Source organism: Solanum verrucosum, unplaced genomic scaffold, assembly GCF_900185275.1.
Source record: "Solanum verrucosum unplaced genomic scaffold, falcon-dt-bn FXZP01000031.1, whole genome shotgun sequence".
Lineage (NCBI taxonomy): Eukaryota > Viridiplantae > Streptophyta > Magnoliopsida > Solanales > Solanaceae > Solanum > Solanum verrucosum.
In genome coordinates, this window is record NW_026020194.1 from 78,884 (window position 1) to 105,870 (window position 26,987).

Sequence of the window (26,987 nt, forward strand, 5' to 3'; positions counted from 1 at the left end):
AGGCATGAAAATACAAAAAGTTTTAAGTCTTCTAATCAAGTGACTTGAATTTTTTTTTCTTAAATAAATATTGTCTATATCCATTTGACAAGAGGTGGTTAGTCATTTTAGCTCAACTTTACATGCAAAAATTCCTTGTTTACTAATACTATACAAAATGGTTAAGAAACAAACAAGGAATTATTTTATTTCACTGTCTACTATCATTCATTTTTCTCATTTCTAATCCTATTGCTTGACAAAATTTCATGGGCAAAAGAATTTACACTGTGTTCCTACTCATAATCTCCATAAGTGGGAAGTGAGTTCAACGAACAAATCCTCTTTGCAAGGTATTGTGAGACCGCCCATTGGATGATCAAAGCCAAAATTTTCTTCAGCTTGAGTCAACAAGTTTTGAAATATAGGCTGGCTCAGGTATGATATATTGGCACGACAAATCACTTCTTATGGCTCTCTCCTATATATATTGCGCAATGTGCTTTTGGAACACCTCTAGATGTCGAAGACCTCCTTAGAATTCGATTAGCCTGAATAAATGAGTCATTTTGATACCCATTATCTCAAGAAATAAGATGCAACTCTAACTGATGAAGGAAAACAAAGAACTTGTGTTTTGCTGACATGTTTGGGTTTGAAATATATATATATATATATATATATATATATATATATATATATATATAAGCTTATGACAAGTTTCATATCAAATATTTAATGGATACTTGTGAGGCAATGGCACATGAAACTTCACATGGTTTTGTTTACTTTGTTACTATCAACTCTTTCAGACAATAAATATGTTGAAGAAGAACATTAGGCCCCACTATTTTTTAAGAACCCCTTTAAAATAGAATCAACAAAAATTGATGAAGTTGATTGCCAAGATAGAAATCTATAGGTCACCTATCTACATGACAAAGAAAAGAGTGGAACATGGTTTTGCTTCTTTAATCATCATTTATTTTCAAACAAGCTGCATCCACAAATTTTAGGCCCTATATCAACATGGCCAACAGGCATTCGCATATGGCTTTGCCTGCGGTGGTTAGTGACAAAAACTTCAGCTCCATTTTGTATAAATAATCCCCCATTCATGATCCTTTTTCATCATCAAGCACAGGAATTATCAATTTAGCCATCAAAGGTCTCTAAATTTCTCATTCCATTTCTTGTTTCCAGTATTCAAAGGTGATAAGAGCTTATGCCTTTTGGTGTTTTGATGATCTCCTCACAAGTGCAGGGACCTGGTCCTCTGCAGAGTATGAATACTCGTCCAGCTGTCAAAGTGCTGTACAGCTGTAAAAGCTGTCTGCGTCAGAAAGTTGGTGAAGCTGCAGAGTACTTCACCAATCAGAAGCAAGGAGGTTGCTTGTACGTTTGGTAATAACTTTTTATGGTATATAACAAACAAGATACAACAATATTACTCATTCATTCAAAGAGAGAGTCTTTCAAGCTTCAAAAACAGCAATGGACTTGATCGATTGCTTCAAGAGCTTTTTGTACCAGCTGTTATTTTGTTTGCTTGTAATAGTTCTGATATTGTAAGATCCGTTTCACTTGTGAAAGAAGCGTTTCAAACTTGTTTGAGTCATTGTAAGAACTAGGTTAAGGGTAACTTAGGTTCTTACTCTAAAAGTCTATATTAATCGGTTAGGATTAGTATAGTGGGCGGTGTTGTATCCGCTTAGCAAAGTCTAAGTTATCTAAGGGTGATAGCTTAGTGGGTAGTGTTGTATCTGCTCTGGCTCATCTAAGTAATAGGAGGTTTTGCTTAGGGTTGGGATTAGTAGGCTAATCTCAGTTTGTAAACTTGATTTTACTTTTGCTTGGTGAAGATTAGTGAAAGAAGTTTGAAAAGTCCTGGCAGGCCAGGTCGTGGTTTTACTCCCTTGAGCAAGGAGGTTTCCACGTAAAGTTGTTGTGTAATCTTTACTTTCAGCACTTTGTTTATTTTCTGTTATTGTAACTGTGTTGAGGACCTGGTCCCATAGATAACATGGACGCATAAATTCCAACAAGTGGTATCAGAGCGAGTCTTTTCTCTCTGGTTAACACCAAGAAAAGGAAAGATCTTGACGGAATGGCCGCTCCACCTAACATAGAGGAAGGACAGTCTTCGACCAGACCACCTCGATTCAATGGTTAATATTATGGATGGTGGAAAAATTGTATGCATGATCATATCAATGCAGATGACACTGAGTTGTGGGATATCATTCTTGATGGTCCTTACATTCCAGTCAAGGAAGTGAATGATGGAGAGACCACCACTTCTATCGTCAAGACAAGAAAAGAATACAATGAAGCTGATAGGAAGAAGATTGAAAAGAATTACAAAGCCAAGAAGATCCTAGTGTGTGGGATTGGAGCGGATGAGTACAACAAAATTTCTGCCTGTGAATCAGCCAAAGAGATATGGGACTGTCTCCAAACAGCCCATGAGGGAACACAACGAGTAAAAAAGTCTAAGGTCAATATTTTTATGACTCAATACGAGAATTTTTGCATGAAGGAAGGTGAGACTATCTTTGAAATGAACTTAAGATTCACTTCCATCACCAACGAACTAAGGTGCTTAGGTGAGCCCATTCCCTTAAGCAAACAAGTTTGCAAGATTCTCAAGGTTTTTCCCAAGTCATGGGAAAGCAAAGTTGACGCTATAACAGAGGCAAAAGATCTGAAGACACTTGCCATGGATAAGTTGATTGGAAATCTCCAAACCTATGAGCTGAACAAAAAGCAGGGGACAAACATGAAGGAGGGAAAGAAGGAGAAATCTATTGCTCTGAAAACCTCACAAAATGATGCGACTGAGGAGGAAGATCAAATGGCCTATGTTACGAAAATGTTTCAAAAAATCATCAAGAAACATGATGTCTTTCAAAAGAAGGCTTCGACCAGCAGAACATCAAACGGAAATGACCTTTGTCATAAATGTGGCATGCCTGGTCATTTTATGAGGGAGTGTCCTAGCCAGAAGCAGGAAACTCAGGATTTCAGATCTTGTAAGAGGGACCTGGTCCTAGACAGTGCTCGGAAGAAGGCTCATGTTGATCAGTTGGTGAGAAAAGCCTTTGCTGCATGGGGAAATGATTCAAGTGAGTCACAAGAAGATGTAGAAAGTTACAAGGATGTTTCAATGATGGCTATTGAAGATGATGAAAATGTCTTCAACTCCATTTTCTCTTTAATGGCTAAATCTGATAATAAAGAGGATCAAAATGAGGTAACTCTTCTCGATCTTAAAAATGATTTAGACTCTCTTCCCATTAAAAATTTGAGAAAACTTGCTGCTCTATTAATTGACTCAGTTGATGAACTGACCTCTGAAAATTTGATGATAAGTGAAAAGTTGAGTATGTGCGAAGATGAAAACTCAGTTCTTAATGCTCAAATGTCTAAACTGAGTATCAGGATAGGTATCCTCGAGAATGATAGTCTGGAACCCAGTGAGGGACCTGATACCTCAGTAGGTGAAAAGAGAAAGCTTAGCATCCTTGAGGAAGAACCGGAAGAAAAGCTCAAAATCCTTGAGTCCAAGTTAGTTGCTTCTCTTGAAACAAATTCTCTACTGAGAAAGGATCTGAGTAAGGTCAAGGAGGAGTTAAGCCACTCTTTAAAATGGACTGACTCTTCTAAGATACTCTCTAATCTGTCTAATCAGAGTTTCAATGGAAAGAAAGGGTTGGGCCGTAGACCAATAGAACCTCTTTATAATCCTCATAGCAACTATGTGTCTGTATCTGACAATCTGTTGTGCACTCACTGTGGGCGTAATGGTCATCTAAAAGAAAAGTGTGAGACTTTGAGAAAAGCAAAAGAAAAGCATGAGAAATTTGTCAGATCTGAAAATAATGATAAAAGGGAACTCAAGGGACCTAGTCCCCGTTATCGGTTTAGTAAGAACACTTTGCCCCCCCGGACAGGAAGGTTTCTTATTAAGCCTTTTGATAGTTATTGGGAACTCCGTCTGAAGTGGGTTCCCAAGTCTAATAAGTGATTCTTGTGCAGAAGAGAGGAAGCAGTCAATGCTGGTACATGAATAATGGATGCTCAAGGCATATGACTGGAAATACTCTTAACTTCATCTCTTTGGAAGCACACCAAGGTGGTGGTGGGTCATTTGGCAGCGAAAAGAAAAGTTTTATTCTTGGTATTGGCAAAATCGGAAGAATTGTAGATCATTCCATAGAAAGTGTACACTATGTGGATGGTCTGAATTTTAATCTCTTAAGTGTGTTTCATATTTGCAACAAGGGAAATGAAGTCAAGTTCATGTCTCAAGGGAAACAACTTGTCATGTCTGAGTGCTCAAACTGATGATGCAAATTTTTGGCATAGACGACTGGGTCATATAAGTACCTTTTTACTTAATAAGCTTGTTGCAGGGGACCTGGTCCGTGGACTACCAAAGCTGAAGTTCTCAAATGATAAAGTCTGTGACACCTGTGCAAAAGGCAAACAAACAAGATTTTCTTTCAAGGCAAAGAAGGGTGTGAGCACTACCAGACCTTTGGAACTTCTCCACATGGATCTGTGTGGACCTGTCAAAATTCAAAGAAGATGAGGTAAAATATATATTCTTGTGATTATTGATGAACTCTCCAGGTACACCTGGAATATGTTTCTGCCGAAAAAGAATGAGACTGTCGGAATTTTGATTGCTTCTGCCAAAGCAATTCAACTAAAGGTCAACTGCAAGATTGCTAGTATTTGATCTGACCATGGGACAGAGTTTGAGAACTCTCAAATTGAAAGTTCTTGTGCTGGAAATGGAATCAATCATAATTTTTCTGCACCAAGATCTTCTCAACAAAACGGAGTGGTTGAGAGAAAGAACAGAACTCTGGTTGATATTGCAAAGACTATGTCGATTGACTCAGGGCTGGCTATGAACTTCTGGGCAGAAGCAACACAACATGCTTTGTTACTAAATAGATCAGGTTTATGATAAAGAAGACACCGTATGATTTGTTGAACGACAGAAAGCCTTCAATTGCTCACTTTAAGCTATTTGGGTGCAAATGCTTTGTACCAAATAATAGAAAGGATGACCTGGGTAAGTTTGATGCCAAGAGTGATGAAGGTGTGTTTGTAGAATACTCTTCTACTAGCAAGGCCTACAGAGTGTCTAACAAAAGAACTCTATGTGTCGAAAAGAGCATTTATGTGACATTCGATGAATCTGAGAAAAATTGATGATCAAAGGGAGACCATGAGATGGAAGAACTGATCTAGGAAAGGGAAGACAAAGATATCCAAAACTCTGGAAACAAACAGGTTGCAAAGGAAATTGCTGCAGATCTCACAGGAACACCTGGTCCCTTTGATACTACCCAGAAGGTTCCATCTCAAAATCATGAAGATGATGATGCTGAATTTGATGCTGAAATCGAAGAAGAGTTGATCAGAAAGTCCGGATGGAAACATCAATCCTCACATCCATTGGACAATCTCATCTCTCCACGTAACTCTGGAATTCAAACTAGATCCAGGACAAGAAATCTAGTTGCATATTCAGCCTTATGTCATCCATTGAACCAAGAAACATCAATGAGGCTCTACAGGATACAGATTGGGTAACATCAATGCAAGAAGAACTCCGTCAGTTTGAGAGGAGCAAAGTGTGGCACCTGGTCCCCTGACCTATCAATATAACAGTTTTTGGAACAAGATGGATCTTCAGAATTCTGATAGCATTTGCTGCTCATATGGAATTCAAGCTTTTTCAAATGGATGTCAAGAGTGCCTTCTTGAATGAGAATCTAAAGGAAGAAGTGCATGTCAAACAGCCCCCAGGCTTTGAAGATACAGAACTGCCAAATCATGTGCTGAAGTTAGACAAGGCTTTGTATGGGTTGAAACAAGCTCCCAGAGCTTGGTATGAACGCCTATTAATAATTCTTCTTGCAAATGGGTTCAAAAGAGAAATTTGCTGATCTGCTGAACAGTGAGTTTGAAATGAGCATGACGGGAAAAACTCACTTTCTTCCTAGGCCTACAAATCAAATAGTCTGTTCAGGGTACCTCTATATGTCAAGAGAAATACATCAAGGAACTGCTTTGAAAGTTCAATCTGATTGAAGCAAAAGTTCTTGACACTCCCATGAGCACAAGTTTGAAGCTTGACTTAGATAAAGATGGAGTTGAGGTAAATCAGACTATGTATAGGGGAATTATTGGGTCACTCTTTTACCTCACAGCAAGCAGGCCAGCCATAGTGTTCTGTGTAGGAATGTGTGCAAGATTTCAAGCAGCACCAAACGAGTTTCACCTGAAGGCAGCCAAACGAATCCTGAGATACTTGAAGGGAACTCAGGACCTGGTCCTCTTCTACCTAATAGGTGAATCACCTGATCTAATTGGTTTTGCAGATGCTGACTATGCAGGCTTTCTTGTAGATCGAAAGAGTACATCAGGCATGTCACATTTTCTTGGATCATCACTGATTTCCTGATGGACAATGTTGAGAAGCAAAATGTGGTGATGAAGTTCTGTAAGACTAAAGACCAACTGACTGATATCTTTACAAAGTCATTGAGTAAAGAATGTTTCATTAAAAACAGGACGAGGCTGGGGGTGCACAAGATTACATGATTCCTTGACAAGTTTGCACAAAAATCTTCTATTTTGATTTTGTTATGGAGGGCAGGTATCTATACTTGTTTTAATGCTTGTCACTTAAGAATTCACTTCTGGTACCTTAATGCAGGTATACACTCATGGTGTGTCTAGCTGAAGGGAAGATTAAATCATACAGACAGGGTTGCAAACTAAAAAGGGGACCTGGTCCTCCTAAGGTTAATATCACTTACGCTACACTGTTTGTATGTCAACTTCACTGCCACGTGTCCCTCGCCCATTCATCGCGTCAGTTTCAGATGTCTTTTTGCTTTTAAACCAAAGGTCGCTACTGTTTGGGGACCCGATATCTTTTTGGTTTTAGATAACACTTTTCTTAGTGAATCAAATTCACTAATCCCCTTTCCAAAGCTTTTCACTCTTTCTCAAAATGCCTAACTCTAATTCTTATTCAAAAATCCCTAACTCCCAAGAAGTTGAAAATCCTAGTTCATTCAACTTCTCATTTCCTACTCCAGAAGGCTGCAAAGAAATCTCCTGTGAAAAAAAAAAACTAAGTGAAGAAAAGGAAATGACAAGGGAGGAGCGGTTAACGTCTCGACTACTGTCAGGAATGTTGAAACATGTCTGGATGAAGAAATATTAGGGATCATTTTAGGGGTTCTTATGGAAGGAATTCAAACGATTGATGGTTGTAAACCATCTAGTGACTCCACAAAATGTGGAGATGTCAAGAATGCAGGGTTACCAAAAAGGTTTCTCAAAGGGGATGTCATGGAGAAACTTGATGAACTTGAAGAGATCAACCTCCCTGCCATTATGCTGGAATGTGAGTGTGTTAAAGGAAAATCTAGGGGCAGATCTCAAGTGACAGATGTTCTAGAGTAGCAGGCTACTCTTAAATGGGAAGTAACTGATCTCACTGAGATTCTGAATGACTAGGAGGCTAAAATCCCTAAACTGAAGTCTGAATTGTAGAAGGCGGTTTCGAGGGGACCTGGTACCAGTGATGGAAATGAGCAGGTGTTGCAAAAGTTGAGGGATGAAAATGAAATGTTGCTGAAGACAAATGCAGCTTCTCAAGGCTCATGAGGATGCAAATGAGCATCTATCTATGTTTATGCGCACCCTCAATCCATTTCCCCTTCCGTCCTAAAAGTGTCTTGTTTCCTTAGTTTCCCTTTTTGTTCTTCAATCCTGATTAAAACTCTTGTGGCTTTGTGTTTGTTTTGCTTGACTACAGTGGTCAGTATTTGTGATCTAATGCTATTTATGTTTCTCCCCTGTTCATGTGTGGCTTAATATTCTCTTTATGCTTACATACACATGTTCTGTGTGGCCTAAGGCCCTGAATTCTTTATTGCCTTGCATTTAACTTGAATATGTTTACTGCTTCACCTTTTCAATGATGTCAAAAGGGGGAAGTTTTGTTGTAAAGTTGGTTGTGGAATAGGGGCACTGAACTAAGGGGGCACGGTGGTTGTTAGAGGAATTGATTTAAGGGGAAAACACCAGTCATTGAATGAATGTCTGTTCACTCACGTGAGGAGTTATGCAGGTTGTTTGTCATCATCAAAAAGGGGGAAATTGATAAGAGCTTGTGCCTTTTGGTGTTTTGATGATCTCCTCACAAGTGCAGGGACCTGGTCCTCTGCAGAGTATGAATACTCGTCCAGCTGTCAAAGTGTTGTACAACTATAAAAGCTGTCTGCGTCAGAAAGTTGGTGAAGCTGCAGAGTACTTCACCAATCAGAAGCAAGGAGGTTGCTTGTACGTTTGGTAATAACTTTTTATGGTATATAACAAACAAGATACAACAATATTACCCATTCATTCAAAGAGAGAGTCTTTCAAGCTTCAAGAACAGCAAGGGACTTGATCGATTGCTTCAAGAGCTTTTTGTACCAGCTGTTATTTTGTTTGCTTGTAATAGTTCTCATATTGTAAGATCCGTTTTGAATCATTGTAAGAACTAGGTTAAGGGTAACTTAGGTTCTTACTCTAAAAGTCTATATTAATCGGTTAGGATTAGTATAGTGGGCGGTGTTGTATCCGCTTAGCAAAGTCTAAGTTATCTAAGGGTGATAGCTTAGTGGGTAGTGTTGTATCTGCTCTGGCTCATCTAAGTAATAGGAGGTATTGCTTAGGGTTGGGATTAGTAGGCTAATCTCGGTTTGTATACTTGCTTTTACTTTTGCTTGGAGAAGATTAGTGAAAGAAGTTTGAAAAGTCCTGGCAGGCCAGGTCGTGGTTTTACTCCCTTGAGCAAGGAGGTTTCCACGTAAAGTTGTTGTGTAATCTTTACTTTCAGCACTTTGTTTATTTTCTGTTATTGTAACTGTGTTGAGGACCTGGTCCCATAGAAAATGTGGACGCATACATTCGAACAAAAGGAAAAATGGCAATACTCAGTGCTAAGAAACTCATCAAGATGGCTAGGAAATGGCAGAAGTTTGCAGCCATGCAGAGGAAGAGGATTTCATTTCCAAGAAATGGTAGTGATGCAGACAGTTGCAATACTTCCTCATCCTCTATATTCGAGAAAGGCCATTTTTTAGTATATACAATTGATCAAGCCCGTTTTGTTGTTCCCTTGGCTTACCTTGAAAATGAGGTCATTAGACAGCTTTTGAACATGTCCGAAGAAGAGTTTGGGTTGTCAAGTGGTGGCCCTATTACATTACCTAGTGATTCAGCCTTCATGGACTACATCGTATCACTAATCAAGAAAGGCATAACTGCTGGAGATCTTCACAAAGCGTTGCTCCTATCAATTCCTTCTTTTTGCTGCTTGACTTCTTCTTTGCATCAAAAAAGTGGAAACCAACACCTTCTTGTTTGTTGAGTGAAGGTTAACAATTTTGTTGTACGTGCTAGCTGAAAAACAGTTTTTTAGACGGTAAAGATTGAAGAGTACACAATTGTAAAGCAAATCATACACATTGAATATTATATTTGTCAGAACATTTACCATATTTAAGACTTCTACTTTTCAGTTTGGTTACAGAAGTCCTAACAATCTAATCTTGGATTGATATCTCTTCTTTTTATAAGCGAAAACTCTAATTCAAGCATGATAAATATATCATTAAAATAAATTTTCAAAGGCAAAATAACACACACTTATCACCATTTTGATCTGTATTGTTTTATCTATTTTTGTCAGAACTTCATTTATTGAGTTGAATCAAAACAATTATTTCATAATATGAAAGATGAAAACGCTGTAAGTTTCAAAAGCAATTAATTATGGGGAGTTAGTTCCTGGATTATTGTAGGAAAGAACATCCAGTGGCTTATTTCCAATGTTTTCTTGCTCTTCTTGAATTTGCACAGCTGAAGCCACCAGTTGAGAGTTGATTTCTTAGATGGTCACTCAACTAATAGTAATTATCTCAAAAAGTCACTTTCTTTGTTGAAAACTATCAGTTGAGTAATTTTATGGGGATAAGGCACAAGTAGCCCCTAGATTGTGACCGAAATCCCAGAGATACATCTTAACTAAACTAAGGTCTTATTACCTCTGAACTCATTTTTTTTGTAATTTTGTACACCTTTTGGCTTATGTGGCACACTCCGTGACTCTACACAGTTGAGGCGGGTGAGAGGTATTTGGATGCCACGTAAGCCAAAAAGGTAAACTATCAGTTGAGTAATTTTTCTGAGAAATCAACCCCACCAGTCCTGTAAACTCCTATTACACAAAAATGAATCAACTGGTCAAGTTAGTTAGCTTTGGCATATCAACATTTAGTTATGGGCTGCTAAATTAATTAGAAGCAATTAACAAATTAGATCCTTTTCCCATTTCTATAAACACATCTTATCATCACAGATTCAATTATCAATTGAATATTACTTCAAAGTAATTACTGAAATTCTATTCTTCATCTTCTATCTTTTCATCCAACATAGCTGAATAACTCGAGCTTCTCCGCTACACTACTTTTCAGCTTCTAAAACCTCGGATTCTACTTTAATTGTAACATCCGGCAATGTGAAATAATTGAAGAGGCTTAGAATTGGAAATTTTCATTTTTGGAAAAAAATTAAAAAATCTGGAAATTTGGCTAAGTATGGGAAAAAGGTGAGTTTTTGGCCAACTTTGAACAGTATTACTCTTAGCTAAAGATGAGTTAGGTGTAGTTCCAGTTATGTTTGCAAAGCTCGTGGAATGATCTTTCCAACGCAACCGAGTTTGCTCGATTCCGAGTTCTTATGAGGGAGTTATGCCCTTTGGAAATTGGGCAGTTGGCAGGGAAGTCCGTCTGGAAATTTGTAAGGGCATTTTGGTCTTTTCCCTAGCCTTTTCTTTTGGATATATATGAGTGTGTTAGACTGATTTAGATCAGTTTTCCCTTTTAAAAAGTGAGAGTTAGGGTTGTGAGTGAAGAGAGAAAGAAGAGAAGAAGGAGAGAAGAAGCAACTTCGTAGAGATCGTCGTGGATATCGTCGGGGGTGATCCCTATTAAGGTATGTGAGTTCATAGTGTTGGGTTGGTTCTTTGCCCCACACGCCAAGCTCGTTTTATTTATGAGAAAAATATTGGTTGTGTTGTTGAAGTTGTTGGTTGTGGTGTTGATGTTGTTGAAGTTCTTGTTGGTTTGGTGTATGTTTCCGGTGGAGTTTTTGAGTTGAATCTATTGCATGTTGAGGTATTTTACGATCCTTAGTGTTTGGGGTTGAAACCATTGAAGGTAAGGGAGGTTTAGAGTTGGAAAAATGAAGGAGAAAAGTCAAGTTTTCGGGGAAAAGGGTTGGGGCGTCGCGCCAGCCAGCGCGCCCCAAAAGGGACTCTGAGGTCCAGCCCTTGGGGCGTCACCCCTACCAGAGCCCCAACCAGATCCTTCTGACCTTTGAGGTCTGGCGCTCCGCGCCTCTCAGAGCGCCAAGTCTTCCCATTCCTTCCCCACTTTTTCATGCATGTTCCTAGGTATTGTACCTATGTTCCCTAGTTGTTTCCAACACCCCAAGGTACATTTAAACGTCAAGAACTCGTCCATAACATGTGATCAAACACCTTGAATCCATAATCAAATTCAAGGAGAGTTAGTTTCCAAGTCAAGTGAAGTTAGAATTCAAGTGAAGTTAGAAGTCAAGTGAAGTTAGAGCCAAGCTTAGAAGTTAAGAAGTAAGTCAAGCAAGTCTCTAAAGTTTTTCAAGAGTCTTTAATGAACGTTTTAACTTCATTTTAAGGCTCAAGTTTCCAGTCAAGCAAAGAGTATAAAGTTTCCAATCAAGCAAAGAGTATCGAGTTTCAAGTTAAGTCAAGAGTTTAAAGTTGAGTTCATTTCTCAAAAGTTATAAGGGAACTAAGTATTCCCTAAGAGTTTATAAATGTTTTTACATTTGAGTAAGAGGGGAACCATGTTTTCCAAAAGAGCCTTTGGGCTAAGCATTGAGTAATTAACTCAAACTAAAGAAAGAGGTTGTTTTAAAAGTAAAGCTAAGGTTTGAAGTTCTTTTCTTCAAAGAAGTATATGGGGACTATGTATTCCCAAAGAAGTTTATAAATATTTTCACATTTAAACAAGCTTTGGAACTGAGATCTCCAAAGAGCCTTCGGGCTAGTTTTTCAGAAAAAGAGTTATCGCCTTCTAAATGAAGCAAAAGAGGAAACTGAGATTTCCAAGATAGCCTTTGAGCTAAGTTTTTGAGTAATTATCTCAAATCAGCAGGAAGACATATGTTTTTAAAACATAAGATCCAGTACAGTTTTGGGAGTAGTATCGAGCATCGAGTTGGGGGAGCATTCAAGGAACCCACAGCCCCCATAGAACCATGTTAGCCACCATGGGTAGAAAATGATCTTACTTTTTAGATGAATCCTTTTCCAGATAGACTGGTGGATCCATTAGGCAGTTCAGGTCTTATACCTTTGGCCGGGTATAGGATGCTCTGGCAGCGTGAGGTCGATCGATGTATCATCACTATAGCTCTATGTGATGGTTGTCGGTTAGAGAAACTCCCACAACAATTATTGTATTTTTATACACAACAGTTATTGTATTTTTATACACAACGGTTATTGTATTTTTTACATACATCAGTTCAGTTGTATTTCTATATATATCTCAGGCTTATGGTATCTTTGTATACACATCCGAGTTTATAGCAGGTTTTAAACAACTTTTCTTTATATTGCACTTGTTTAAAATTGCATTATATTGAAATGAGTCAGTCAGGTTGAGTTGAGTTGAACCAGGTAAGTTATTCAGTTTCTTCCAGATTTCCTTCTAGCCTATGTTGCTTAGCTTTCCAGCTTGCATACTCGTACATTCAATGTACTGATGTCAGTTGGCCTGCATCTTATGGTGATGCAGACGCAGGTACCCAGGATCAGCACCGGGTACGCCGTTGATCCAGTTGAGCATTCCAGAGTCAGTGGTGAGCCTCCTTGCATTCCGGAGGACTCTGTTATTTTGTGTTTCTAGTTTTGTTTTGTTATGATGTTGCGGGGTCTGTCCCAACATTCATATCAGTATTATAGAGGCTTCATAGACAGTCAGTCAGTTAGTATTGAGTCTCTCATCTATGTATATATGTAAATATTCTATTTTGAGACTCGAGTTGCCTTTTTGGCCAGATTTTTATTAGTTAAGTTGTTTTATGTCCTTGCATTGCATGGAGTTATTCAGTTAAGTTAGGTTTCCGCTGAGTTAAGAAGCCAGGCCAAGGGTTCGCTTGGGGCCAGCAATGGTCTTCAAGTGTCGGCCACGTCCAGGGTGTAGGCTTGGGGCGTGACATTAATCCCTGCATTTTAGGTAACAACTCGATAGGAATCTCTTCCTTATCAGGTATTCCATGACTTGAGATTTATCCTTCTTATCTAGTAAATACCCCTTCAGTTATCTATGATTCTATTTTTCGCCACAACAAGCATCTGATTTCAGCTTTAGCACTTCAAGGTTAGGCAATTCACTCAAGGTGTTCAGGTAGTCCTATGTCTGACCAATTAGGACCAATTTTAATTCCTTGAGATGTGACAGGAAAACTTTTTGCACTTGGAATAGATGGACAAGATTATCAAACTACCTGTTTTTCCACCAATTTTATAGTCCTTCGTAGTCCCGTAAAATCTTAGCTTTTTGATGTTCTCACACCTTGGAATGATCTCTTTTGTACAACATTGTGGCAGCATGACAGAAACAATTTACAGGTATGGAAAACCTGAGCACCTATCCCCATCAACAGATCTTGGAGGATTTCAAAACAAAATTCAAGACAATGGCACATGAGATTTTTGCTTACTATGGTATTATCTAGTATTCAAACCAAAAATTTGTTGAAGAACAACATTAGGCCCCACTTCTATTTTAAGGACACCCTTAAAATAAAATTCACAAGAATTGATGAAGTTGATTGTCAAGATGGAAATCTAGAGGTCACCTATCTACATGACAAAGAAAAGAGTGGTACATGGTTTTGCTTCTTACCGGCAGTTGTTCATTTAATGGTTTCAAATATTGGTATTCAGAGAAGAAAGCAATAAACTTATCATCTTTCATTTTCAAACTAGCTGCATCCACATATTTTAGGCCCCATATTAACTTGGCCAACAGTCATCGGCACATGGCTTTGCCTTCGGTGGTTAATGACTCTAACACAAGGTCTATCAATAGCCTTTTATAAATAATCCCCCATTCATGATTCTTTTTCATCAACAAGCACAAGCATTATCAATTTAGCCATCAAAGTTCCCTAAATTTATCATTTATTTTCTTGTTTCCAGTCTTCAAAGGAAAAATGGCAATGCTCACTGCTAAGAAACTCATCAAGATAGCCAGGAAATGGCAGAAGTTTGCAGCCATGCAGAGGAAAAGGATTTCATTTCCAAGAAATGGTAGTGATGCAGACAGTTGCAGTACATCTTCATACTCTATAGTTGAAAAAGGACATTTTGTAGTATATACAGCTGATCAAGTTCGCTTTGTCATTCCATTGGTTTACCTTGAAAATGAAATCATTAGGCAACTTTTGAACATGTCCGAAGAAGAATTTGGGCTACCGAGTGGTGGTTCTATTACATTATCCTGTGATTCAGCCTTCATGGACTACATCATTTTCCTAATCAAGAAAGGCATAACTGCTGGAGATCTACACAAAACGTTGCTCCTATCAATTCCTTCTTGCTGTTCGACTTCTTCTTTGCACCAAGAAAGTGGAAACCAACAGCTTCTTGTTTGTTGAGTCATAATACATGCTAGCTGAAAATAGTTTTTTAGGTAGGGCATACACTGATGAACATTACTGTAAAGCTAATCATACAGATATATTGAATATTATTTTATCAGAGAAAATTTACCATATCCATGGCTTTCACTTTTATGCTTGGTTATGAGAAGACTTAACAATCTAATACTCGATTGGTACCTCTTATATATTAAAACCACTTTGTTTATGGAAAGAATTTCACTTACAGCAGTACCTTCTTGATTGAATAAGGTCTAAATGATCAATAAATCAACTATGCCTCCTTTTATGTGTATATGCATTAGTATGTTCTAAATATCTGCATTAGGGTGGCAGAGATGCGAGACAACGACATCTGAAGTACTGTTGTGCTTGTCTTCTAAGTTAGCATCCAATGTGAACATTTTGTGGTATTTTCAGAAGCAATTAGGTGAATAAAATAATATGAGCTAACTAGACTTGAAATCTAAAGAAAAACTCAAGTATGATATCAAACAACTGCAGACGTTCTTAAAATTCAATTAGATTGAATACGTAGAGTCATTTGTTGATTCCCCTTCTTTCAAGATATGATTTTTAACTCTAACTGATGTTATAAGAATGAACAAGTAACACATAATCTTGAGAAATGCACGGAAAAGGAAAGGTTTTTGCACTGTGTATATATAAGTTTATGGAAAGTTTGATATCCAAAAGTTTATCCAAATATACAGACACTAAACTTGTTGAATAGTATGCCTCAGCTTCTCATAACTTAGAATCAAGGACATCATAAAAAACTTAAAGCCTTAAGTATAGATAAAGCTGATGACTTGGTTCCGCTATGTAATTTCTTGTTTCTTATCATAAACTTCATTCTTATTTTGCTAAATGATACTTTCTTGGATGTGTTAGTTTGCAAGCAAATATAACCAATAAAAATAGTGATTATAAGAAACAGTACTTCTGCTATTAATAAATTATTCATGGAAACAACTTCTATAGATTCTTGTGTTTCTGAACTATACAGCGAAAGTTCCTTTCTAAATCTCCTATTTCTAATATCTAAGTCTACTACTCTACAAAATTTCATGTGCAAGAGAATTTGCACTTTGATACAATTTATGATCTCAAGCGGGATGTGAGATGAACAAACACGTCTTCCTTGCAAGGTATTGTGAGACCACCCATTGGATGATCGAAACCAAACTGTTCTTCAGCTTGAGTTAACAAGTCTTGAAATAAAGGCTGGCTCAAGTATGATATTGGCACGATGAATCTCTTCTTCTGGCTCTCTCCTACATATACTGCACAATGTCCTTTTGGAACACCTCCGGAATTTGAAAACCTCCTCAAGATTCTAGTACCTTGAATAAGCGGACTCATTTTGATACCCATAGTGAGATACTTTGTAACTTCAAATGATGACTTCACAGAAAGATAAAGGATTTTGAGGAATACACATCAAGTGAAACTTGTGTTTTGCATAAAAAACTTTCTATGAATGTATATATACAAAGTTAGTGGTAAGTTTCATATCCAAATTTAATGGTGAAGAGAATTTTGTGGCCACTGGTTAGGGACAATGACACATGACCTTCCTTGCTCTATTATTATCACGTATTCAGACAATAAATTTGTTGAAGAACAACATTAGGCCCCAATTTTATTTTACGGACACCCTTAAATTAAAATCGACAAGGATTGATGAAGTTGATGCCAATATAGAAATCTAAAGGTCACCTATCTACATGACAAAGAAGAGATCAGAACATAGTTTTGCTTCTCACCAGCAACTGTTCATTCAATGGTTTCAAATTATTGACATTGCTGAGAAATACCGAGTAGGCCTAGTTAATCAAAGATTAGAAAGGAAGAAACTTATCTTCTTTTATTTTCAACGTAGATTCATCCACAAATTTTAGGCCCCATACCAACTTGGCCAACAGACATTAGCACATGGCTTTGGCTTTGGTTAGTAACAAAAACTTAAGCTCCATCTTGTATAAATAATCCCTCTTCTATGAGCCTTTTCATCATCAAGCAAAAGCATTATCAATTCATCCATAAAAAATCTCTAAATTTCTTATTTACTCTCTTGTTTCCAATCTTCCGGTTTTTTTTAACAATGATCAGTACCAAGAAACTCATCAAAATGGCCAGGAGATGGCAGAAGTTTGCAGCAGGGCAGAGGAAGAGGATTTCATTTTCAAGAAATGTTAGTGATGTAGATGATTGTAGTACGTCTTCATCGTCTATAGTTGAAAAAGGGCATTTTGTAGTATATACAATTGATCAAAAGCGCTTCGTGATTCCCTTGGTTTATCTTGAAAATGAGGTCATTAGGCAGCTTTTGATCATATCTGAAGAAGAGTTTGGTCTGTCAAGTGATGGCCCTATTACATTACCTTGTGATTCAACCTTCATGGACTACATCATTTCGCTAATAAGGAAAGGCATAACTGCAGGAGATCTTCACAAAGCATTGCTCCTATCAATTCCTTCATGTTGCTGTTCGACTTCTTTTTTGCTCCAAGAAAGTGGAAACCAACAGCTTCTTGTTTGTTGAGTCATAATCAACATTATTTTTATTACATTCTAGCTCAAAATAGTTTTTAGATAGGGCATTCACTGAAGAACACACTTGTAAAGCGCATCACACAGATTGAATATTATTTAATCAGAGAAAGTTTATCATATCTGTGGCTTTCAGTTATACATTTGGTTATCAAAGGTCCCGAACTATAATTATTTAATAGGTCCATTCAGTTGTCAACCAAATGAAGAAATAAAGAAACTCATCAACTTCCATCCTGTCAAACAAGATTTTTTCACAAATTTAATACCCCATATCAATATCCAACAGACATCAGGCTTTGCTGAAGTATCCACATTAAAGTGGCAAAGGTGAGAGACAGCAGAATCTGAAGTACTATCACGTTGCTTTGTCTTCCAAGTTAGTGTCAGCATATTAAAAATAAACTTGTTAAAGAAAATAAGATGTCCAAAATATATTTGTGCAGAAACAATTAGGTGATAAAACAATTGCAGATGCTGAAGACGTCCTTAAGTGGAGTCATCTTGATTGCTGTTCTTTCAAGATATTATTTTTAACTCTAAATGATGATCTAAGAATAAACAAGAAACAAATAATCTTTAAAAATGCACAAAAAATGAAATATGTTGTCACTGTACATGTTATGGCAAGTCTCACATCCAAAAGTTTAGTAGTCGAGACAAATAAGGTGTTGCTGGTGAGAAACAACTCAAATAACATTCTTATTCCGATAAATGATACTTTTTTCGATGTGCTAGTTTGTGACACACAGTGCAACTGTTGCATGCAGGGGCTTAATTAATTTGCTTAGAAGAAATATCATAAATGAATAACAGAATTGTTTTAGCAGATACTACCAAAATAGTAATAATTAGAACCAGCACTTTTGCTATTCATAAATTTATCATTGAAGATTTTTTCTAGTTTCTTGTGTTTCTGAACTATACAGTGGATTTTACTCTTTCTAATATCCAAGTCCTACTACTACTTCACAAAATTTCATGTGCAAAATTTGAATTTGCACTTTGATACAATCATCGTCTTCAGCAGGATGTGAGATCAACAAACACGTCCTCTTTGCAAGGTATTGTGAGACCACCCATCTGATGATCGAAGCCAAACTGTTCTTCAGCTTGAGTTAACAAGTCTTGAAATAAAGGTTGGCTCAAGTAAGATATTGGCACGACGAATCTCTTCTTCTGGCTCTCTCCTACATATACTGCACAATGACCTTTTGGAACACCTCCGGAATTTGAAAACCTCCTCAAGATTCTAGTACCTTGAATAATCGGACTCATTTTGATACCCATAGTGGGATACTTTGTAACTTCAAACGATGACTTAAAAAGAAAAAGAATGAATGATTTTGAGAAATACACAGCAAGTGAGACTTGTGTTTTGCATAAAAAAACTTTCTATGTATGCGTATATATACAAAGTAGTGGTAAGTTTCATATACAAAATAAATGTGAAGAGAATTTGGTGGCCACTGGTGAGAGACAATTGCACATGAAGCTTCACATGGTTTTGCTTACCCTGTTATTGTCAAGTATTCAGACAATAAATTTGTTGAAAAACAACATTAGGCCCCAATTTTATTTTATGGATACCCTTAAAATAAAATCGACAAGGTTTAATGAAGTTGATGCCAAGATGGAAATCTACATGACAAAGAAGAGAGCAGAACATGGTTTTGCTTCTCACCAGCAATTGTTCATTTAATCGTCTCAAATTATTGGCATTGGTGAGAAGAAACGAAGAAACTTATCGTCTTTTAAACTAGCTTCATCCACAAATTTAGGGCCCCATATTAACATGGTCAACAGGCATCAGCACATGGCTTTGCCTAACAAACTTATCAGCTCCTCTTGTATAAATAAGCCCTCTTCCTTGAGCGTTTTCATCATCAAGCACAAGCATTATCAATTCAACCATCAAAAGTCTCTAAATTTCTTATTTACTTTCTTGTTTTCAATCTTCCGGAAAAGAAAATGGCAATGATAAGTACCAAGAAACTCATCAAAATGGTTAAGAAATGGCAGAAGTTTGCAGCCCTGCAGAGGAAGAGGATTTCATTTCCAAGAAATGGCAGTACATCCTCATCACCTATAGTTGAAAAAGGACATTTTGTAGTATATACAGTCGATCAATTTCGATTTGTCATTCCATTGGCTTACCTTGAAAATGAAGTCATTGAGCAACTCTTAAACATGTCCGAAGAAGAGTTTGGAGTGCCGAGTGGTGGCCCTATTACATTACCTTGTGATTCAGCCTTCATGGACTACATCATTTCGCTAATAAAAAAAGGCATAGCTGCTGGAGATCTTCACAAAGCGTTGCTCCTATCAATTCCTTCTTCTAGCTGTTCGACTTCTTCTTTGCACCAAGAAAGTGGAAACCAACAGCTTCTTGTTTGTTGAGTCATAATCAACATTTTTTCTTATTACACTCTAGCTTAGATAGGACATAGAATGGAGAACACAATTGTAAAGCGCATCATACAGATTCAATATTCAATATTATTTTATCAGAGAAGATTTACCATATCTACATCTTTCACTTTTACATTTGGTTATGAGAAGACTTAACAATCTAATCCTGGATTAGTACCTCTTATGTATTAACACCTCTACGATATCCATTCTTCATTCAAAGGTCCCAAACTATTATAATTTGTGAGAAGTTCCTAAGTGTTATTCCGCAAGCAAATGAAGAAAGAAAGGAAATCTGCAAGACTTTTTCACAAATTTAAGACCCCATATCAATATCCAACAGAAATCAGGTTTTACTAAGTATCGCGTGGCTTTGTCTTCCAAGTTAGTGTCAGAATATTAAATTAAACTTGTTGAACATAATAAGATGTCCAAAATATATTTGTGCAGAAACAATTAGGTGAAAAAACAACTGCAGATGCTGAAGAACCTAAATGATGTCCAAAATATATCGCGCGGCTTTGTATTTCAAGCTATGATTTTTAAATCTAAATGATGATCTAAGAACAAACAAGAAACAAATAATTTTGAGGAATGCTCAAATACTTATGTGTATATATAAGTTTATGGCATTCAAATGACAGTCTTATTCCACTAAATGATACTTCCTTCGATGTGCTAGTTTGCGCCACACGGTGCAACTGTTTCATACAGGGGCTTAAATATTTTTTGAAGAAATATTCTAAATGAAAAACAGGAATTTTTTTTGCAAATACTACCAAAATAGTGATTATCAGAACCAGCACTTCTGCTATTCATAAATTGATCATTGAGGAAATTTTCAAGGTTCAAGTGTTTCTGAACTATACAGTGGATTTTTCTCTTTCTAATATCTAAGTCCTACTACTTTACAAAATTTCATGTGCAATAGAATTTGCACTTTGATACAATTCATCGTCTCAAGCGGTATGTGAGATCAACAAACACGTCTTCTTTGCAAGGTATTGTGAGACCACCCATCTGATAATCGAAGACAAACTGTTCTTCAGCTTGAGTTAACAAGTCTTGAAATAAAGGTTGGTTCAAGTATGATATTGGCACGACGAATCTCTTCTTCTGGCTCTCTCCTACATATACTGCACAATGACCTTTGGGAATACCTCCGGAATTTGAAAACCTCCTGAAGATTCTAGTCCCTTGAATAAGAGGACTCATTTTAATACCCATAGTGATATATTTTTGTAGCTTTAAATAAGTGACTTAATAAAAGAAGGATTTTGAGAAATACACAGAAATTGAGACTTGTGTTTTGCATAAAAAACTTTCTATGTATGTGTATATTTACAAAGGTAGTGATAAGTTTCATATCCAAGTTTAATGGTGTAGAGGATTTGGTGGCCGCTGGTGAGAGACATTGGCACATGAAGCTTCACATGGTTTTGCTTACTCTGTTATATATTGTCAAGTATTCAGACAATAAATTTGTAGAAGAATGACATTAATCCCCGCATTTATTTGAAATAAAATCCACAAGAATCAATGAATTGATGCCGAGATGGAAATCTAAAGGTCACCTATCTACATGACAAAGAAGAGAGCAGAACATGGTTTTGCTTTTTACCAGCAATTGTTCATTTAATGGTCTCAAATTATTGGCATTGCTGAGAAATACCAAGTTTGCCTAATTGATTAAAGAGAAGAAAGGAAGAAACTTATCATCATTTATTTTCAAACAAGCTGCATCCACAAATTTTAGGCCCCATATCAACATGGCCAACAGGCATTGACACATGGATTTGCCTTCGGTAGTTAGTGACAAACACTTCAGCTCTAACTCAAGGCCTGTCTATAGCCTCCTTATATAAATAATTCCCCATTCATCTTCATCAAGCACAAGCACTATCAATTTAGCCATCAAATTTCTCTAAATTTCTCATTCAATTTCTTGTTTCCAGTCTTCAAAGGAAAAATGGCAATGCTTAGTGCTAAGAAACTCATCAAGATGGCCAGGAAATGGCAGAAGTTTGCAGCCATGCAGAGGAAGAGGATTTCATTTCCAAGAAATGGTAGTGATGCAGACAGTTGCAGTACATCTTCATCTTCTATGGTTGAGAAAGGCCATTTTGTAGTATATACAACTGATCAAGCCCGTTTTGTCGTTCCCTTGGCTTACCTTGAAAATGAGGTCATAAGGCAACTTTTAAGCATGTCCGAAGAAGAGTTTGGGTTGCCGAGTGGTGGCCCTATTAAATTACCCTGTGATTCAGCCTTCATGAGCTACATCATTTCACTAATCAAGAAAGGTGTAGCTGCTGGAGATCTTCATAAAGCAGTGCTCCTCTCGATTCCTTCATGCTGCTGTGCAACTTCTTCTATGCACCAAGAAATTGGAAGTCAGCAGCTTCTTGTTTGTTGAGTTAAGGTCCACAATTTTTTGTACATGGTAGCTCAAAAATAGGTTTTAGAAAGGCGGATATTGAAGAGTACACAATTGTAAAGAACATCATACAAATTGAATACTACTTTATTTGAAAATTTACCATATTTCCTATTGCATATATTTTGATCAAGATTTGAAATACAAAATATAGAAAACTAAATCAAAATCTGAGATCCGACCCTTCTTCCGAAAAAAGGGAAGGAAAGGGAGAAGAATCTTCTCAAATGGATCCCTCTTGTTCTGTTTAGTCCAGTCCATGCATTTATTAACTGAGAAAGAAATCCACCAGGGCAAAAATACTAAAGATGCATAGAAAAGAGGACTGAGACACGGCCTGAACTCCCACAGGGGGAAGCAGTGGGGAATCTTGGACAATTAGATCCACCCGATCGATGAACACTCAAACCAAACTCGCCCAGCCTTTTGCGCACATGGATGCGAGAACCAATCCGAGTAATCAATCGCTTTTTCAATTCTTTTGAATTCATTGATCCTTTTCCGCTTCCGAGAATCCCCCACTTCTTCCACTCTGCCCCGAAGAGTAACTAGGACCAATTTAGTCATGTTTTCATGTTTTCATGTTCTCACTATTCAATTTGGTTATGTAGTACTAACAATCTAATGTTGGATTTTAGCACTTCCTTGATTGAAGAAAAACTAGATGGTATGAAAATTTGAAACAAAGGAGATCAAACGATCAACATTCAACTGCGTCTCAAACCCAAACTGTTTAGTCTCAATTATATGAATCAACTTTATGTGTTATGTTCTAATCAGGTTCCATTCACTCCCATAAAGGTCTCAGTCCATTCGGTCGTCAATTTAATGAAGAAAATAATAAACTCATTATCTTCCATCCTTTGAAACAAGATTCATCCACAAATTTAAGTCCCCATATCCAGAAGGTATTCTGCATCAGGCTTTGCTGAGGTATTTTCATTAAGGTGGCAGAGGTGATAGACAACAGCATTTGAAGAATAAACTTGTTGAAGAAAATATTATGTCCAAGTATATTTATGGTATTTTCATAAGAAATTAGGAGATAAACTACAATATGATCTAACGGATCTTGAAATAAAGGTGGATTCAAGTATGTTATTTGATTAGACTTAATAAATGGAGTCGTTTTGATACCCATTGTTTCAAGAGACAATTTTATTATTCTAAAACATGACCTAAGAGAAAACAAAAAAACAAATAATTCTGAGAAATGCAGACAGCTCAAAAATTCTAAAAGAATAACGGAATTGTCTAGAAAATATTACTGAAAAAGAGATTAATCTGAACTAGAACATTTTCTATTCATAAATTGATCATGGAAGAATTTTCAAGGTTCGTGTGTTTCTAAACCATACAGTGAAAGTTCCTCTCTCAATCTACTCATTCTAATATTTAAGTCCTACAACTTTACAAAATTTCATTTGCAAAAGAATTTGCACTGTGATCCTACTCACGATCTCCACAAGCGAGATGTGAGATCAATGAATACATCCTCTTGGCAAGGTATTGTGAGGCCACCCATTGGATGATCGAAGCCAAAATGTTCTTCAGCTTGAGTTAATAAGTCTTGAAATAAAGGCTGGCTCAAGTAAGATATTGGTATGACGAATCTTTTCTTCTGGTTTTCTCCAACATATACTGCACAATGACCTTTGGGAACACCTCCGGAATTTGAAAACCTCCTGAAGATTCTAGTACCTTGAACAAGGGGACTCATTTTGATACCCATAGTGAGATACTTTGTAACTTCAAATGATGATTAATTAAAAGAAAGAATACACATCAAGTGAAAGTTGTGTTTTGCTTAAGTTGATTTCTATGAATGTGTATATATACAGGTTAGTAGAAAGTCTTCAATCCAAATTTAATGGTGAGAAGCAATGGCACATGAAGCTTCACATGGTTTTGCTTGCTCTGTTAAGACAAAAAATTTGTTGAAAAACAACATTAGGCCCCACATTTATTTGAAATTACTATACACAAGAATTGGTGAAGTTGATGCCAAGATGGAAATTTAAAAGGTCACCTATCTACATGACAAAGAAAAGAGTGAAACATGGTTTTGCTTCTTACCAGACATTGTTCATTTATGGTTTCAAATTATTGGCATTGGTGAGAAGTAATAAGTAGATTACAACTAATAGGCCTAATCGGTTGTTCATCAAAGTAAACTAGCTTCATCCACAAATTCTTGGTCCCATACCAACTTGGCTAACAGACATAAGCACATGGCTTTGCCTTCGGTGGTTAGTGACAAGAACTTCAGCTCTATTTTGTATAAATAATCCTTCTTTCATGAGCCTTTCATCATCAAGGACAAGCATTATTCAGTTCAACTATCAAAGGTTTTTAAATTTCTTTTCTACTTTCTTATTTTCAATCTTCCAAAAAACAATGGCAATGCTTAGCGCTAAGAAACTCATCAAGATGGCCAGGAAATGGCAGAAGTTTGCCGCTATGCAGAGGAGGAGGATTTCATTTCCAAGAAATGCTAGTGAGGCAGACAGTTGCAGTACATCTTCATCCTCTATAGTTGAGAAAGGCCATTTTGTAGTTTATACAGCTGATCAAGCCCGCTTTGTCGTTCCATTGGCTTACCTTGAAAATGAGGTCATTAGGCAACTTTTAAGCATGTCCGAAGAAGAGTTTGGGTTGCCAAGAGGTGGCCCTATTACATTACCCTGTGATTCAGCCTTCATGAGCTACATCATTTCACTAATCAAGAAAGGTGTAGCTGCTGGAGATCTTCACAGAGCAGTGCTCCTCTCGATTCCTTCATGCTGCTGTTCAACTTCTTCTTTGCACCAAGAAAGTGGAAAACTACAGCTTCTTGTTTGTTGAGTCAAGGCCAACATTCTTTTTGTAAATCTAGCTCAAAATAGTTTTTAGAGAGACGGACATTGACGAGTACACAATTGTAAAGCACATCATACAAAATTTTAATTCTACATTAGTTGAAAATTTACCATATTCATGGCTTTTACTTTTCAATTTGGTTATGAGTAGTCCTAACAATCCAATCTTGGAGTTTTCTAAAACTAGTACATTCTCTCGATCTCACTTTAATCCCAGTTTTGGAATACAGACATACACATCTTTAACTAATAAAAGAAAATTTGACAAAACCCAGAAGTTATGGTAACTTCCTTTGTCAATCTCCTCTTTCCAATATCTTCACGAATTCATATCCCAATTGAATTCAACAAGAACCAAAATCTTGTGGTGCCAGTTTCATACTTGAGCGAACCTATATTTCAAGACTTGGTAGTCAAGCTGAATAAGTATATGTTAATATTCAATATATGCAGTATATGTACCAAGAGGTCATTCTACGCTGCCAATATCGTACTTGAGCCAGCCAGCTTTATTTCAACACTTGTTGCTCAAGCTGAGGAAGATACTGGTTTTGATCATCAAATAGCTGGTGTCAAAATCCCCTTCAAAGAGGATGCTTTCTTTGATCTCACTTCTCGGTTGGGAAGGAATTAATAGGGGATTTACTCCCATTTTACTATCAACAATTTGCGCACAAGTAATGGAAAAACTTAGTACCGAGACTAAGGGAGAATCTTTGACCCCTGAGAATGAATGTAATTCCAGTTTATTTTTTTCTATTGTCAAAGAGATGGCATCACATTCCGGAGACTAGTATATATATACATGTTTATGACAAGTTTCATATAAAAATATTTAGTGGTGGTCAAGAGAAATAGGTGACCACTATAGTGAGAGATAATGCCATCTGAAGACTCATGATTTACATAAAGGACACTCTTGAAACAAAATTCACAAAAATAGATGAAGATGATAGCTTTGCCTGGACCACCTGATTTAAAGATAGGGTGACAGAGACCAAAACAGAATAGCCACATGATGACTTTAATGAAATGGTTTTTCTAGCACAAGTATGATAGTCAAGTGTCCCCTATCTACATGAAAATGAAGGGAGAAGAACATGGTTTTGCTTCTCACCGGCAATTGTTCATTTAATGCTTTCAAATTATTGGCATTGGTGAGAAGTACCATTTATGAGCTGATATTATAGCTAATAGGCCTAGCTTCATCCACAAATTTTAGGCCCAATGCCAACTTGGCCAACAAACATCGGCACATGGTTTTGCCTTCGGTGGTTAGTGACAAGAACTTCAGCTCCATTTTGTATAAATAATCCCTCTTTCATGAGCTTTTTCATCATCAAGGACAAGCATTATCAGTTCAACCATCTAAATTTAGTCTCTAAATTTCCTTTCTACTTTCTCATTTTCAATCTTCCAAAAAAACATATGGCAATGCTCAGCGCTAAGAAACTCATCAAGATGGCCAGGAAATGGCAGAAGTTTGCCGCTATGCAGAGGAAGAGGATTACATTTCCAAGAAATGATAGTGATGCAGACAGTTGCAGTACATCTTCATCCTTTATAGTTGAGAAAGGCCATTTTGTAGTTTATACAACTGATCAATCCCGCTTCGTCATTCCATTGGCTTACCTTGAAAATGAGGTCATTAGGCAACTTTTACGCATGTCCGAAGAAGAGTTTGGGTTGTCAAGTGGTGGCCCTATTACATTACCCTGTGATTCAGCCTTCATGGAGTACATCGTATCACTAATCAAGAAAGGCATAACTGCTGGAGATCTTCACAAAGCATTGCTCCTATCAATTCCTTCTTTTTGCTGTTCGACTTCTTCTTTGCACCAAGAAAGTGGAAACCAACAGCTTCTTGTTTGTTGAGTCAAGGCCAACATTCTTTTTTGTAAATCTAGCTCAAAATAGTTTTTAGAGGTGGACACCAAATAGTA

General features: G+C 37.0%; 8 protein-coding genes and 1 pseudogene across 9 annotated transcripts; 6 read left to right on the forward strand and 3 right to left on the reverse strand.

Annotated features, from left to right (window-relative positions):
* The first annotated feature begins 1,089 nt into the window (after nt 1–1,089).
* Nucleotides 1,090–9,584, forward strand: LOC125829545 (auxin-responsive protein SAUR68-like). The gene is made up of 2 exons (XM_049508760.1): nt 1,090–1,191; nt 8,982–9,584. Exon 2 carries the CDS (start codon nt 8,987–8,989, stop codon nt 9,431–9,433), a length of 447 nt encoding a protein of 148 aa, XP_049364717.1. The 5' UTR covers nt 1,090–1,191; nt 8,982–8,986; the 3' UTR covers nt 9,434–9,584.
* Nucleotides 9,585–14,334: 4,750 nt separating this feature from the next.
* On the forward strand, nt 14,335–14,853 carry LOC125829550 (auxin-responsive protein SAUR68-like). Its single transcript, XM_049508764.1, has one exon. The coding sequence runs from the start codon at nt 14,335–14,337 to the stop codon at nt 14,776–14,778; it is 444 nt and encodes a 147-aa protein (XP_049364721.1). The 3' UTR covers nt 14,779–14,853.
* Nucleotides 14,854–15,815: 962 nt separating this feature from the next.
* LOC125829554 (auxin-responsive protein SAUR21-like) lies at nt 15,816–16,232 on the reverse strand. Its single transcript, XM_049508767.1, has one exon. The coding sequence runs from the start codon at nt 16,156–16,158 to the stop codon at nt 15,883–15,885; it is 276 nt and encodes a 91-aa protein (XP_049364724.1). The 5' UTR covers nt 16,159–16,232; the 3' UTR covers nt 15,816–15,882.
* Nucleotides 16,233–16,888: 656 nt separating this feature from the next.
* On the forward strand, nt 16,889–17,356 carry LOC125829552 (auxin-responsive protein SAUR68-like). Its single transcript, XM_049508765.1, has one exon. It carries the CDS (start codon nt 16,889–16,891, stop codon nt 17,327–17,329), a length of 441 nt encoding a protein of 146 aa, XP_049364722.1. The 3' UTR covers nt 17,330–17,356.
* A 1,004-nt stretch (nt 17,357–18,360) lies between these two features.
* Nucleotides 18,361–18,654, reverse strand: LOC125829555 (auxin-induced protein 15A-like). The gene has a single exon (XM_049508769.1). The coding sequence runs from the start codon at nt 18,625–18,627 to the stop codon at nt 18,361–18,363; it is 267 nt and encodes an 88-aa protein (XP_049364726.1). The 5' UTR covers nt 18,628–18,654.
* Nucleotides 18,655–19,236: 582 nt separating this feature from the next.
* Nucleotides 19,237–19,825, forward strand: LOC125829553 (auxin-responsive protein SAUR68-like). Its single transcript, XM_049508766.1, has one exon. It carries the CDS (start codon nt 19,309–19,311, stop codon nt 19,735–19,737), a length of 429 nt encoding a protein of 142 aa, XP_049364723.1. The 5' UTR covers nt 19,237–19,308; the 3' UTR covers nt 19,738–19,825.
* A 788-nt stretch (nt 19,826–20,613) lies between these two features.
* On the reverse strand, nt 20,614–21,172 carry LOC125829542 (auxin-responsive protein SAUR21-like; annotated as a pseudogene).
* A 476-nt stretch (nt 21,173–21,648) lies between these two features.
* LOC125829544 (auxin-responsive protein SAUR68-like) lies at nt 21,649–25,051 on the forward strand. 2 transcript variants are annotated; one of them, XM_049508759.1, is made up of 2 exons: nt 21,649–22,052; nt 24,918–25,051. In XM_049508759.1, the coding sequence occupies exons 1-2, from the start codon at nt 21,719–21,721 to the stop codon at nt 25,028–25,030; spliced, it is 447 nt and encodes a 148-aa protein (XP_049364716.1). In that variant the 5' UTR covers nt 21,649–21,718; the 3' UTR covers nt 25,031–25,051. The 2 variants fall into 2 exon arrangements, with proteins under 2 accessions (XP_049364716.1, XP_049364715.1); XM_049508758.1 differs by lacking the exon at nt 21,649–22,052 and having other exon boundaries at nt 24,584–25,051.
* A 1,421-nt stretch (nt 25,052–26,472) lies between these two features.
* Nucleotides 26,473–26,919, forward strand: LOC125829560 (auxin-responsive protein SAUR68-like). Its single transcript, XM_049508775.1, has one exon. It carries the CDS (start codon nt 26,473–26,475, stop codon nt 26,917–26,919), a length of 447 nt encoding a protein of 148 aa, XP_049364732.1.
* Nucleotides 26,920–26,987: the final 68 nt, after the last annotated feature.

Bases quoted from the DNA above. Each gene is read 5' to 3' on its own strand.
- LOC125829545 (XM_049508760.1), top strand. From the start codon at position 8,987: ATGGCAATACTCAGTGCTAAGAAACTCATCAAGATGGCTAGGAAATGG.
- LOC125829550 (XM_049508764.1), top strand. From the start codon at position 14,335: ATGGCAATGCTCACTGCTAAGAAACTCATCAAGATAGCCAGGAAATGG.
- LOC125829554 (XM_049508767.1), bottom strand. From the start codon at position 16,158: ATGGGTATCAAAATGAGTCCGCTTATTCAAGGTACTAGAATCTTGAGG.
- LOC125829552 (XM_049508765.1), top strand. From the start codon at position 16,889: ATGATCAGTACCAAGAAACTCATCAAAATGGCCAGGAGATGGCAGAAG.
- LOC125829555 (XM_049508769.1), bottom strand. From the start codon at position 18,627: ATGGGTATCAAAATGAGTCCGATTATTCAAGGTACTAGAATCTTGAGG.
- LOC125829553 (XM_049508766.1), top strand. From the start codon at position 19,309: ATGGCAATGATAAGTACCAAGAAACTCATCAAAATGGTTAAGAAATGG.
- LOC125829544 (XM_049508759.1), top strand. From the start codon at position 21,719: ATGGCAATGCTTAGTGCTAAGAAACTCATCAAGATGGCCAGGAAATGG. The intron at 22,053-24,917 runs GTGTAGCTGCTG...TAATCAAGAAAG, and splicing joins CATTTCACTAATCAAGAAAG to GTGTAGCTGCTGGAGATCTT.
- LOC125829560 (XM_049508775.1), top strand. From the start codon at position 26,473: ATGGCAATGCTCAGCGCTAAGAAACTCATCAAGATGGCCAGGAAATGG.